Source organism: Homalodisca vitripennis, chromosome 1 (assembly GCF_021130785.1).
Source record: "Homalodisca vitripennis isolate AUS2020 chromosome 1, UT_GWSS_2.1, whole genome shotgun sequence".
NCBI classification, from domain to species: domain Eukaryota; kingdom Metazoa; phylum Arthropoda; class Insecta; order Hemiptera; family Cicadellidae; genus Homalodisca; species Homalodisca vitripennis.
Genome location: NC_060207.1, coordinates 47,226,449 through 47,240,203, shown reverse-complemented (window position 1 = coordinate 47,240,203; position 13,755 = coordinate 47,226,449). Strand labels below are relative to the sequence as shown.

The 13,755-nt window shown below is 32.9% G+C and overlaps 1 protein-coding gene across 1 annotated transcript in view; it reads left to right on the top strand.

The window, feature by feature from the left end:
* Window positions 1–13,755, top strand: part of LOC124360772 (transmembrane protein 68) — a 39,783-nt gene that overhangs the window by 23,956 nt on the left and 2,072 nt on the right. Inside the window, exons 3-6 of the mRNA XM_046814656.1 lie at window positions 70–164; window positions 2,376–2,543; window positions 8,094–8,287; window positions 8,496–8,699. Of these exons, the coding sequence (XP_046670612.1) occupies window positions 70–164; window positions 2,376–2,543; window positions 8,094–8,287; window positions 8,496–8,699 (661 nt within the window). The remainder of the gene's footprint in view (window positions 1–69; window positions 165–2,375; window positions 2,544–8,093; window positions 8,288–8,495; window positions 8,700–13,755) is intronic.

Here is a 13,755-nt window from a genome sequence, read left to right as displayed (position 1 = left end):
AAATAAGGTATATTGAAAAGCAATTGATTTAATTGAACCTTATAATTAACGTAATATACTTGGTTGCAGATATCGACTGAGGGATGCATTTGAAACAGACATTTACGATGGAGCACGCAAACTAATAGCCGCTATATGGGATGCTCATGGATACATTTGGCATGGTAAAATGTAATTTCACTGTCAGTTTCTCTGTCTAGTACAGTTTACAATCATATTATTCATTAATAATAATAATAAGGTGAGAATGGCAGCATATTTTTGTCCATTTCCTTTGATTATTGTCTGTCTCAAAGAGAGACTGATATGACAGATATGGGGTATTGTATGTGCATATATAATTATAGGGATGTTACAATCAAGGTATGACTTATTAACTTTAGTCTATAGTCTTTATCCCAAATCTTGTTCAAGAGAATTGATGAACATTACTGATGAAAAGTACTTTGGTAAAGATAGATTGGAATATATAGGAATTACACCTACTTACTCTCAGGTCAAAAAGTTTAGATAGCCGAGTATGAAAGTTTCAACAAACTAACTAGTACAGCTACAATACACACTATAATAAATAATGGGAGTTACATTCAAATTTATCTTTTTGTGTCTGTATGTAGATATACAAATTGAATAATTTACAAATAATAACTTCTTGTTTATACGTCAATAACACCGAAAAATGGTACCGGTTTAAGATAAATACAAGTGTACTGTTTTTGAGTATGTAATGTTTATTTTAGAGTTATATGAAAAAGAGTTGTTATGAAATTACCACCCTAAATATTATTCTTCACTGGGTTGTTCAAATAATTAATTAAATTATAAGGCTTTTAAGGCCATTGGGCGTTTAATTTAGTAAACCGCTCTTTATATATTTTTTTAAAGTGCCCAGGTGGTTTTGTTTTCACCAAAGTGTTGGCTTACCTAAGTTAGTCCTAGGTCTATCTTTTGCATTTTGTACTTCATTTTCTGACTCTGAAGAGCTATCCATGCTCACATCATCTAGGCCGGGTAGTCTACTCCTGGGATTGCTAAATTTGGGTTCATTTGGTAAATTTAGTTCACTACTTACTACATTGTCATTTTCGTTGTCACTATCACTCACTACACTTTTATCACTGCTAACTATATATATTGGTTTGCATTTAGTATCATCACAAAATAAATTGTCAGGATCAGAAGCTAGCAGGCCGTCTACAAACTCTGTCTTCAAGGGAAGATGTCTGGTAACTTTGCTAGAACGAAGATTTTCTCTTGCCACACTATAGTAATATTTACAAAACACTTTTGAATAAGTAATCATAAATCATTATTTATAGCAGAAACAAAATTGTATTTTAAAAAGTGAATAAACATCAGCTTGTACAATTTACTGGTTTAACTAAGACAAAATACATAAAGAAGCAAAACAACTGTTAGTTTCACAGGATAGAGTACTAGAGTTGTTATCAACTGGTAATAGAGTATAAAATAAACTGGTGCTGACATATTGCCACCATGGCATTTTATGCACAACTTTGGTTGTGTCAAATCGTCACTGTAACAATGAAAGGGTTAAGTTCTAACAATTAACTATGAGGTGATAAATGGATATTTAGATATATAAGATTGTAAAATATGATGATGTTAGAATTAGGGGTAGTAAGAAATAGGGGCTCTACAAATTTGTAGAGCCATGTACCTTGGATGTACATATTCCTGAGTCATGACATGAAGAGGATGTCCTTGGATGTCCAGTCTTCTGGTTTACAATGGCTTGTTTGAGCATTCCATGTGTCCTTGTGTATGAACTGAAACTCATTAAAAACAGTTGGTGAATGTTTGCACCTGAAGTAATCCGTCCACTGCCTGACATAAGGCTGAAAAGGCTGAAGTGTTATCTGTTTGGATTATGACGTGACAGTACCGGAGTTCCTCTACTGTTTACTGAAGTCCACAAAGGCCTGCGATAAATTCAGTGCTGTTGAGAATATTTTTGTCCCTCTGTCATGATTTTAATGTGACCTTGTATTGAAGAATGTGTAAGCTCTCGTCTGAAAACTTTACTGTATAATATGTTATTTCATTATTCAGAATGTATCCCTTTACAATCTAAGGTCTAACGGTACTATCCTGCAAAGTGAAGTGATTAATAAATGAATCTGGCTATCTAGACTAGAATACACAAGCATTCTGTGCTAGTCAATCACTAATTAGAACCATACCAATATTTTGTAAGTTAGCAAAAGGTTTTGTTCTACTTTGTTGAATTATAAGAAATAAAACCAGTTGAATTTGACTGGTTTTATGCAAAAATTCATTGTTACAGATATTTGATAATTGTTTTAATTGCTGCAGTGTTATCTGTTATTATATTAATCTTATTTGTCTTACAGGATATGAAGTAAAGGGTCTGGAAAATATCCCAGAGTCGACTCCAGCACTGTTTATATACTACCATGGGGCAATTCCTATTGATCTATACTATTTTTTATCAAGAGTTTTCCTTCTCAAAAATAGACTTATTCACACTGTTGCTGACAGATTTCTCTTCAAAATACCAGGTAATAATGATTACTTTGTTTACAGTTTATTTTTGAGAGTGGGAATTTGAATAGAACAGAAATGTAACATATACAAGGCTTGTCCAGAAAGTAAGTGTACTCAATTTAGGTAGGGTTAAAAAAATGTATTAAAACAAAAACATACTTTGTTACACGTGTACATATGTAAGTTATTTTTTGACATAGTCACCATCCCTCTCGATGGAAGTAGTAAGTCACGGGATCAGTTTTTTTATGCCTGCCTCGAAGAAGTCTCCTGCCAGCTCTTTCGCCCACTTCTCCACCTCTCCCTTAACCTCCTTGTCTGTTGAAAACTTGTTTCCACTCATGTTCACCTTCAGGTGAAGAGATGGAAATCTGAAGGGGCCAGGTCAGGGGAATACGGGGATTGTTCAAAACGTCCCATCCAAAAGAGTCCAGGAGTTGCTTCATGGCATGGGCCGTGTGAGGTCTGGCATTTTCGTGCAGCAGGCAGACTCCCTTCGTCAGCATGCCCTCCTTTTATTCTGAATCGCCCTTTTCAATTTGTTTAGCGTCTCACACTATCTTTCCATGTTGATGGTCTCCCCGTGAGGCAGATATTCAATCAAAATCTTGCCTTTATGGTCCCAAAACACGGATGCCATCATTTTTTTGGCTTAAATTGTGGTTTTGAATTACTTGGCGGAGGGTGACAAGGTGTGACATTGCTGTGACTGCCTCTTAGTTTCAGGCGTGTAGTGGGCAACCCAAGTTTCGTCTCCAGTAACAATAGAGTAGAAAAAATCATTGACTTCGAGTTTGTAGCATTCCAAAAACTCTTTGGAGCTCCGCACTCGATTCAACTTGTGCTGTTCTGTCAGCTGTTTTGGGACCCACCTCGCAGACAATTTCCAGTAGCCGAGAGTTTCTGTGATTGTTTCGTTTATCAGGAATCTGGAGATTTATGTAAACATCGTAGAAAGTTCATCTAACATCAATCTGCGATTGTCACGGACCGCATTCTCGATTTTTTCCACAAGTTCATTAGTCACAATTGAAGGTCTTCCGCTCCTCTGATCGTCATGCACGAAAGTACAGCCATTTTTTAAACTCGTGACACCAGTTGTACATGCTTGTACGATTCATAGCTCTATTACCGTAAACAGTTTTCACCTCATTATAAATTTCAACAGGAGCTTTTCCCTTCACAACGAGGTAGCGAATGATAGCACGAATTTCACGCTTGGTGGGAGATACGATCAACATTTTTCGTGAGAGATAATACTGCGTCAAGAGTTTTCAACACACTAACCTCGGATTGATCTCGTTTTGAAGGGGAGGGGTCGGGCTATGCGGCAGTGTTGCCAACATGTCGTAAAAGTATTCCATACATCTGTGAGAGTACCAGTACACTTACTTTCTGGACTTGTCTCTTATTTTGTCATCACCATTGTTATTATAAACACATAAATGCAAAGTTTCAAGATCTCGATCTCTTCCATTCTCTGTGTTCCATCTCTTCCTCTGATAGAAGAATAACTTAATGAACAAGATCAGTACTCGATTTGATGGCATTCTGGTACATCTCTCTGAAAAAAAGAAGCACTTTTGGTCTGCACAGGATACTTTCCCCTGCAACTCAGAAAAGCATAAAAATACTGTGTCGGGAGCTCATATTTTCAAAATATCCACAGACCCCTAATTATGGTATATTGTGGAGCTATTGTAAATATAGAAAAGCTTGAAAGAGTAAAATAATGAAAAGCTTTGTCTTGTTACCTTCTCAATCAAGCTTAAAATATTTAAAATAGTCATATAACCAGAGATGTAATGGTAAACTAGAAATGAAACAAAGAAGCAATTACTTTATGGTGAACTGTAAGCTCCTGATTTTGGTGTTTTTTGATAAGGACATTAAAAGCTAGATAGAATACTGTATGCAGTATTATGTAATGTGCAGCTATCATTGACAGCTTTTCATTTAACTCACTGGATATTGATAGAAGAAAAAACTGAAAAGATGTTCACATTGGAATTGATATAGCAGTACTCTACAACTTGATTTGGCTAGCCTTGCCTCATTTAGTTTTGAAGTTAAGCCTGATAAATATGCTGTTTAAATCAGAGACATACTGATCTGTTATACAATGACAAACCTTCTCTGTTCAGTGTTGGAACTAACACAAGTTGAGTGCTAACGCATGGGTCATGTTTTTTAAGTATGTACCGTTTTGGTGTATAAAAGATCAAGTAAACTTTTTGTAATAATTTTATTTTTATATGAAACACCATACTTTTATCTACTTTTTTACATAATAGGCATCAATATTAAGCCACTCATCATATCTTATATTATAATAAAATATTAACACCTGATTTGTCAGTGACTGCAACAAGATCATTTTGATGTTATGGTCGTTGTTGTGGTGCTGACCTTCAAGATGCTTCTTCTGATGAAAGAACAAGTAACTGGACTAAATTGGGGCTGTTTGGGAGCTATAAAATTGTTCCTAGTAAAATGCTGTGATGAGATCTTGAGTTTGTTTTATCGCATGTGGACGGACATTGTTATATAGCAAAACATGTTCCTCCAAAAAATGTAATTGAGAAAACTTCTTGAAACTCTTCTGATAATAAAGACATTGTGAAATGTCTGTTCATTTTTGCTTTATCATTTATTATTTCTCTTAATTATTGGTGATCATTGAGAGTTTTCCACTCTGCTTCTCATCATAAACATTCTTTTGGCTGTCTTTTAGAGCTCTTATCCGTTTGAATGTCATTCTATCACTGATAATGTTTTGTCTATACAATTCACAATACTGACAAGTGAATTTCAACTGCTTTAACATCAAGAAAACAAATAACAGCACGTACTTCACAGTTGGCATGATTCTTTATTGACAAGAGCATGAAAAATATGCATTAACTTATATAAAAATGATCAATTGTTGCCGTAATTGCGTCTGTTGCTTACCAACAGTTGAATGTAGACAGTGCGCAAGCATGGAACACCAAAAGCAGCGGAATTTACTTAAACAATGGTACTTACTTAACCCTAGAAGTGTGTCCATGTTACCAAAGATAAAACATCAGTCCATTTTTTAACGTGTTGCAAGGGTTTTTTAAAAAATTCGTAAAAAATACTTGATAGCAAGAAAACATATATTGTTATATATCGTTTTTCTTCTCAGAAGTTGTACTATTTGAAATAGTAATAAATGTTTTGATATACTGTGGTTTAGTATATATTTTCATGAAAATAATGAGAAATTGCAAAAAGTTTTATATGAAAATTTCAAGTTTGGACCTCTGTAAGGTATTGAAATATTACAGTAAGGTCAAAATGTTAAATTTATAAAATATAGAGAATTTTATGCCAAATTAGAAAATATATTAAAAATTTCTATTAAACAAAAATTGTAATTTTGCCATTTTTTTTTTTACAAAAGCGAACATGTACAAAAATGTACAAGGGTTTGGGATTTTCATTTTTATTACCTCCAAATGTGACTATATATTTATATGAAAAAACAGTTTTCTATTGTAAATTATACATGGTATTTGAAAACACTAAAAGTAAACAACAACAAAATAAACTGTTATTTTATTATAAGCTTACAAAAAAAAATCTTTTGAAAAATGAAAATATTTTGTAACAAAATTCAGAAACAAGCTACAAATTTTCACTTATACTTTATGTTTATGTAATTGTTGAATATACCCTTAGTAAGTATGTTTGTTTGGCTAAAATAAAATATAAGATATGTTCAAATACTTTGAGAAGGAACTGAGTTATGACATTGTTTGTTAACAGTCGCACGTTGAAGAATTTACTCATAAAAAGTAATCTGGTTTGCAATGTAAAAAAAATATGAAAACATTTTTTTAATTTTTTTACTTGTTATATTATGTTAGCACATAATGTTTGAAAGAAATACACTCAATAATTTTTGAAATTGAGTGAAAAATAAATGTTGTGCGTCAAATATTCTAAAACCTTGCATTGTAAAATTTTTTTACAATATATAAACAATAGATATAGAGTTCAAAATAACATTGTTTTATAATGTTTTTGTCATTTCATATGCATTTATGCAGTAGAGTATTTCAACCTGAAAAAATAAAGACCTAAATTATGAAAATCGGTAAAAAAAATAAGCTCGTGGTGAAATAAAATGGTCAACAATGGCCGACAGGGATGGGTTGGGTTGGTCTTGATGCGACGCCGTGATTCATCTCTTTTGTTTCGCACTGCCGGAAACCTACTGAACTAAATTTACCGCTGAAAGATTGTACGGTAGATCGTTTCTTTCACTTTACACGGTTTTTTTTATTTTCTTTATTGACAATAAATAACTGTGTGAATGTTATTATACTAACCAGCATAAAATATGCTGGTTTACAACTTTAGAATTGTACCTTTTTAGAATATTCATAGTAAATCAACTATTCATTCTAATGACTTTCTGTTTGCACTGAAAGAAAGAATATTTCATTCCGCGTCTATTGACATATGGCAGCACTGTTTGCAGGCAATAAGTAACTTGCTGTGATTGGTTGAAAATGACGTATTTCTTTGATCCGGCCACCCGCGAAATTCAACTCAAATGATGACTTCTTCAGAAAACATTTCACCACGACCGTAATATTGATGTTAGAAAAAAAACATTTATATGAAAATTGTAGAGTGGAATCTCACAATTTCAATGATACCAAAAACATGGTGATTGTTTAAAGATAAATAATTATTTTTAATGAAAAACTGAACCGACATACAATATGCTGGTTCCGCACAACACACATAAATTACAACCGACATAAAATATGCTGGTTCCACACTTCTAGGGTTAAAAACTACACCTCTTATTATCACTAAATGTTTGTGGTACAAATATAATAAAGTAAATACAACTAACTCACTGTAGCTCTCTGTAATATATAACACAAAATCGTAGCACTAAGGCAGTGCAGCAGTTTGATCAACTAACAATTATTATTAACTTGTATTTTCAATATAGCTGTTTCGGGATAATATTCCTGTAGCTATTGTACAAAATAAATAAATAAATAAAAGACTTTTAGTGGCCTGTCATACCACGCCGATGTCCGAATAACCACTGTGCAACTTTATCTGGAAGACTTTTGTCAGAACTTGTTTGTAATAAGTTTGTGGCCAATACAGATCTCCGAAAAACTCTGGTCTGACCATCACAACACGCTATTCAACTGCAGCCATGTAATCTGGCATGGCATCAAACTAAGATGTACAAATATCCAACCAAGTTAGTTAGTGTATGTAACGTTCAACTCTTACAATCTTCTGTTGTTACTTGTCATTTGTTTTGTAAATAACATAAATAAATGTAAAAATTATATGAATGTAAAAATAATAGGTAAAGCTAAAACATTTTGACAGTAATTTAAATTTAATACTTATTTGTCATAACTTTGCATTAGTATTTATTTAGAAGAAAATCATTTTGTTGTCACTGTAAAGGCTTTGTTGTCTTTTCAAATGTAATAGATTATTTTTATGGACCAAACACTCATCACAAGTGTACTCACTACATTTTTACACTGTTTTAGGATGGGCCATAATTGCAGAAGCTCTAAAGGTGATACCGGGCACTATCCAATCGTGCTCTGCCATTTTAAAGGAGAATAACCTCCTAGCTATATCCCCTGGAGGTGTATATGAGGCCCAGTTCTCGGATTCCTACTACCGCCTGATGTGGAAGAAGAGGTTAGGCTTTGCTAGAGTGGCACTAGATGCCAAAGTTGTAAGTTAACATTTCTTTAAGAGTTGTAGTCTGCATGTAAACATTTATATCATTTTATTTTATAACTAAATACTATAAAAAAATGTATAATCGAAATAACTATTGCTTTACCTATTTTTGTTTCTTTCCAAAGTAGTAAATGCATTAGTGAACATGATATTTGTACAGATGTATTAACGATACAATAGTTATCACTGTTTATTTTCAGCCCATAATTCCCATATTTACCCAAAATGTCAGAGAGTCATTCCGAGCTGTTGGGTTTTTCCGCAGAATATGGCTTAAGTTGTACACGTGGACGAAGTTCCCCCTGGTGCCAATATATGGAGGTTTCCCTGTCAAGCTGAGAACCCACGTAGGAGCACCGATCTTGTACGACAGCTCTCTCTCACCTGAGGACCTCGGTGCAATGGTAATAGTGTTATTGTTAATTAATTTTCTTATATCTTCTTTGGCTATGTTTATATTTGTTAAAATGGAATTAGGTAACTCTGGAAAACTTATCCAGAAATTAACATTTTATATTCCTTAATGGTGTTTAATCGTTGAAAGTCAGACTTCAACAAAGATCAAAACAAATTTTGATTTGAAAAGAGTGAGTAGGAATATTTGTCATTTAAAATCTATAAATAAAGATTTTGATTTAGTTTTTAAGTAGAATTCTTTTTTTAATATTCAGTTATATAATATAACTTTTTACTAGATTCTTTTAACGTTCTTATTATATTTTTGAATATATTGAAGGATAGTCTGTTTTAAATTTTTTTGATGAAGTCAAAGGGAAACCTTACGTTGTTTATGCCTGCTATTATTATGTTTTTGTGATTGTTATTCACGTTATCTTGACAAAGAAACATATGCATCTAAAAATCATTGTTTTCTTTTAGTTTGTTCAGAAATGTGTGTTTTTAGTGCATTTTGTTTATTTGTAACCGGTTACAGACAAAAATCAAATCAACATATATCGTTAGGTTAGCTGCATATAATTGTATTTTATGAACAAAAATGACCAATTATATAAAACCAAATACAAAATGATATACCAATTACATCAAATTTTCCTTTTTCTCATTTAACCCTTGTACTGTTAATCCTCATCTTGACACCTGGCACCATTACTGTAGCGTTAGTCAACATTTTTTTATATATTAAATACCACAGATTTATAATTGTGTATGTAATACATAATGTCATAATATGTTAATCCCTATGAAAAATAATTTTTTTTAATTGATAAATTATACAATAGTAAATCTTTTATCATTTTCCACAAATGAACTAACTAACAAATTTATTTAATTTATACTGTATTGTGTATTTTTTTCTGAGTAAGAAACATGCAGTGTAACATATAGTAATTTACAATTACAGTACAACCCCGATAAGTCGTCTCCCGTTAACCCGGAAGTCCGGCTAGCCCGGACCGATTTTCAATTAAAAAATAAAAAATCAGACAAACATTTCAATAATAAAAACGTAATATTTTTGAGTGGTATAGTATCCGTGAATCGATGTTGCATCAGTATTTGATGGGACTGTATGACAGTGAGTATGTGACTCATGGCACACGGCGGCCGAGTGGCGGTCATTGTCCCGGATTCTCGGAAACAATAACAGATGCGTATTTCCCCAAATCCTGACCCTTTCCACTTATTGACGAGGAAGTGATCGCGTCGTTTTTACCTGATGCTAATGAATCAGACGCTGAGGAGGCAGACGGGGACATTGAAGATCCAGTGATGAGTCATGGAGATGCAGTGACCAAACTAAACGAACTAATGGTTTATTTCGAGCGGCAGGCAGAAACATCGCCGGTTGAATTGCTCATGTTGAAGAGACTGCGGGATCGCACAGCACGCAAGCGGCAGACGACATTGGCACAACCAAAGCTGACTGAGTTTTTTTACCAGGAAATGAACAGTTATAAATGTACTGTAAGGATTAATAATAATTAAATGTGCATATGTTTGATGTTTTTACAATTATAATGGAGTTTATCTGTAAGTATACCGTATTTTATTAATTTTTACCTAATTCTCCGACTCACCCGGATTTTCGTTAACCCGGATCGGCCGCGGTCCCGATTAATCCGACTTATCGAGGTTCCACTGTATGTTAATAAGACTCTCTCTGTCTATTTCTTATGGATAGACCCATTTTTCATTATTTGTGAGGATAACTGCTTTTTGTTTTTTATGTTTAGTGCGATTCCACGAATGTGTATAAAGTTTATGTTTTATGATGTAATTCTACACAAAATGGCTATGTTACATTTCTATTTTATATACATGTTCATATATCTTTATATGATAAGCATGATAGTCCTACCAAGTGGTGAAATAAAAAAATTGCATATTATTAGAAAAAAGTTTAAATATTTGTTTGTGACTTACTTACTCCAAATGGAAATAGTATTCTTTGATTTCATGGTCTCTTTTAACCTCTTGGACTCCATAGGTGAACTGAGTCAGACATCGCTAATTTTCTGTTGTGCTCAATTGCCAGACTCAGTTCAACATAAGGTTATAATATGTATTTTCGGTTCTAAATTGTCTAAATTCATATTATTTTACTCTATATGCATTTCAGTAATCTTTTAAATGTTTATTTATACTTAAAATTCTAATTTGCAGCGGATTTATTTTATAATTCATGTCTCTATAAAGATAGCTGATGTTTTGTTTATAACCACAATGTCACACGATGGCGCTGGCATGTTATGTAATCTACAGTTGTGTTATGAAGCAGTGCTTGTTTGGATTTAATTTCTTAGTATTCCTTTAGAAATATAAATTTTTTAGGGTATATATTATACTCGTAAGTTATTTGTAATCAAGTGTTGTGAAATGGCGGATCGTGAACGTTTGGATGACGCCGACATAGAAATTATGTTTGATCAGGTAGATGACAATGATTTAGATACAGACTTCATTTTATCTAAAGATGGAAGTGTTATAAGTGACATTGATGATGGGACAACGTTGAGATAGGATTAGTTGAGGAAGACAGAGATAGGCTAAATGTCAATGGTAGGAATAGGTTAGCTGGCAGGGCTATGTCTGATGTTACAGATGATGATGGGGAAAGACTGGCAAGGCAACCATGCAGGATTTGTGCTTGAAATGTTTCATCAATCAAAGTGTGGTTTCAAACCACCATTAGGCCAATCACCCAAAAGTTCACTAGATTTTTTCCATTTATTTTTTACTCTACAATTGTTTACACAAATTGTACTTGAAACTAATCACTATACAAAAGAAAATATTTCTAAAATATATCCTTTACAGCATTTTTTTATTTGATGGGACTGGAAAGATGTTTCATTGAAAGAACTAATTGCTTTTCACAGCGTTTTATTGAATATGGGGAGGTAGGCCAAACAAACAATACAATATTTTTTCTCTGATAACTGGGTTGACTTATCTACATTCTTCTAATATGTTTTTTCAAGAAGGTGGCTTTCAAATTTTTTGGGCTTTACATGTGTCTCCGCCTGACCAAGTACACACTAGAAGGTCTATGGAAAGCAGAGCCAGTCAATTGAAAAATGTAATTGAATTTGTTGGATATAAGTTCTTTGAATGGTATTGGCCTAATAAGTTCCTAGCTGCTGATGAATAAACTGTGAATATTAAAGGGTGAGTAAAATTCAAAATGTACAATCCCCAAAAACCCACAAAGTGGGGGTTGCGTCTGTATGTTTTGGCAGATTTATTGAATGGCTATGTCTCTTTGATATATTATTCAAAGTTATATAAATAGTTTGATTCGTCCAGGGTTGCCATTCACATCTTGGATTATATTACCTATGATAAGATGCTCCAAAACGTTACTAATCAACAGGATTACCACACTAATAGGTTTTATACTAGTGTTGATTTAAGACCAAGTAACTAGTTGCTAAAATAATTTATTTGACTGGTACAGTAATACCAAATAGAAAGGGGCTACCAAAAAAAATGAAGAAAATATACATAAATAGTTTAAACAAACGTAAAGTGGTAGCCTATTGTCACAAAACATGTAACATGATGGCGTTGTCTTGAAAGGATAAAAGAGTGGTTAGTATGGTAAGCACTTGCCATACCTCGGAAACGGAAATGGTAAGACGGAAAAAAGGAATAATTTGGTAGAAGAAATTGAATCTCTAGTTAATGATGTTCGCAATATTCAGAGAAAACGAGATAGGCCTACTTCAGTTTGATTCTGACGCATCAGTTTGGCTGAATGGTTTTTACCATTCATTTCAATTCTAGGAGGGGAAAGAACTAAGGATTGTGCTATCTGCTCTACCAGAAAGATTCCCAGTGGGAGAAAAGAAACCAGTTTTTATTGCGGTACCTGTCAAAATCATCCTGGGCTTCATCCTAATACTTGTTTTGATAAATATCACACTCAGTAAAACTATCGCCCCATACAGTGAAAGTGCTTTTTATGGACATGTATATAAGGTATAAAAATAATATTATTTTACTGTTTCATTATGCCTATTTTTCTATTCATAAATTTTTATACTTTGTATAAATATTTAGTAGCCTATTTAAAAACTAAAGACTAAAAGAAAGAGCACACTCTTAGGTATTTTTTAATATTTAGAATATCTAACTTAATATTGTTTCCGTCTACCACATCATACCTTATGACAGTGAGTAATCATCTGTATTATACCACCAATTTCATAAAAATTGTATTTATGTTTAAAAACTACTAAACTGTATATTTCTTTTCAGCAAGAGTTTGTGCTTCCAACTATATGATTTGATAATAAATCATACATATTTAGTACAGTGTAAAATTTAAAAAAGTTATAAAAAAATGAATGAATTTTTTAATATAAAGTATACAAATTTAATTTAATATCACTGGTAAATGAATACATATATTTTCCAATATTAATATTATTACATTTAAGTATAATCTGATTTTGTGATCTTAAACGTTTGATATTATTACTCATCAGAATTTCCTGAAAACATTTATGTATAATATGTAACAATATGAATTGATCTTCAATGGTCTGAATGTGTTTGTTTGATTCCTATGCTAAAACATCAGTTATTAATTGGAGTTTAGGGTGCAACTAATATGTATTTAAATACAGCGCAAAAGGTTAAAGTACTCCTCTCTACAAGCCACTACCATCTTCCAATGATCTTCCGGAAACATTCCTTGAACTTATTTTTTGGAAGTGCTTACAGATCTCTCGCCACATTTTGTTTTATTTTTTCAAGGTACTTAAATAATTTACATTTCAGAGGAATTTCAAATTCTGAGAACATCTGGAAATCTTATGGATCTGTGTCATGACTGTAGGAGGAGGCTGTTGAAGCTGCCTGATATTGTGTTTTGCTAAAAAGTATAAAATAAGATTTGACGAATGACCTGGTGCATTGCAGTGATGCAAGATCCAATCAAGATCTGCCCACAATTCAGACAATTTTCTTTACACTGTATCTCATAGCCATCTT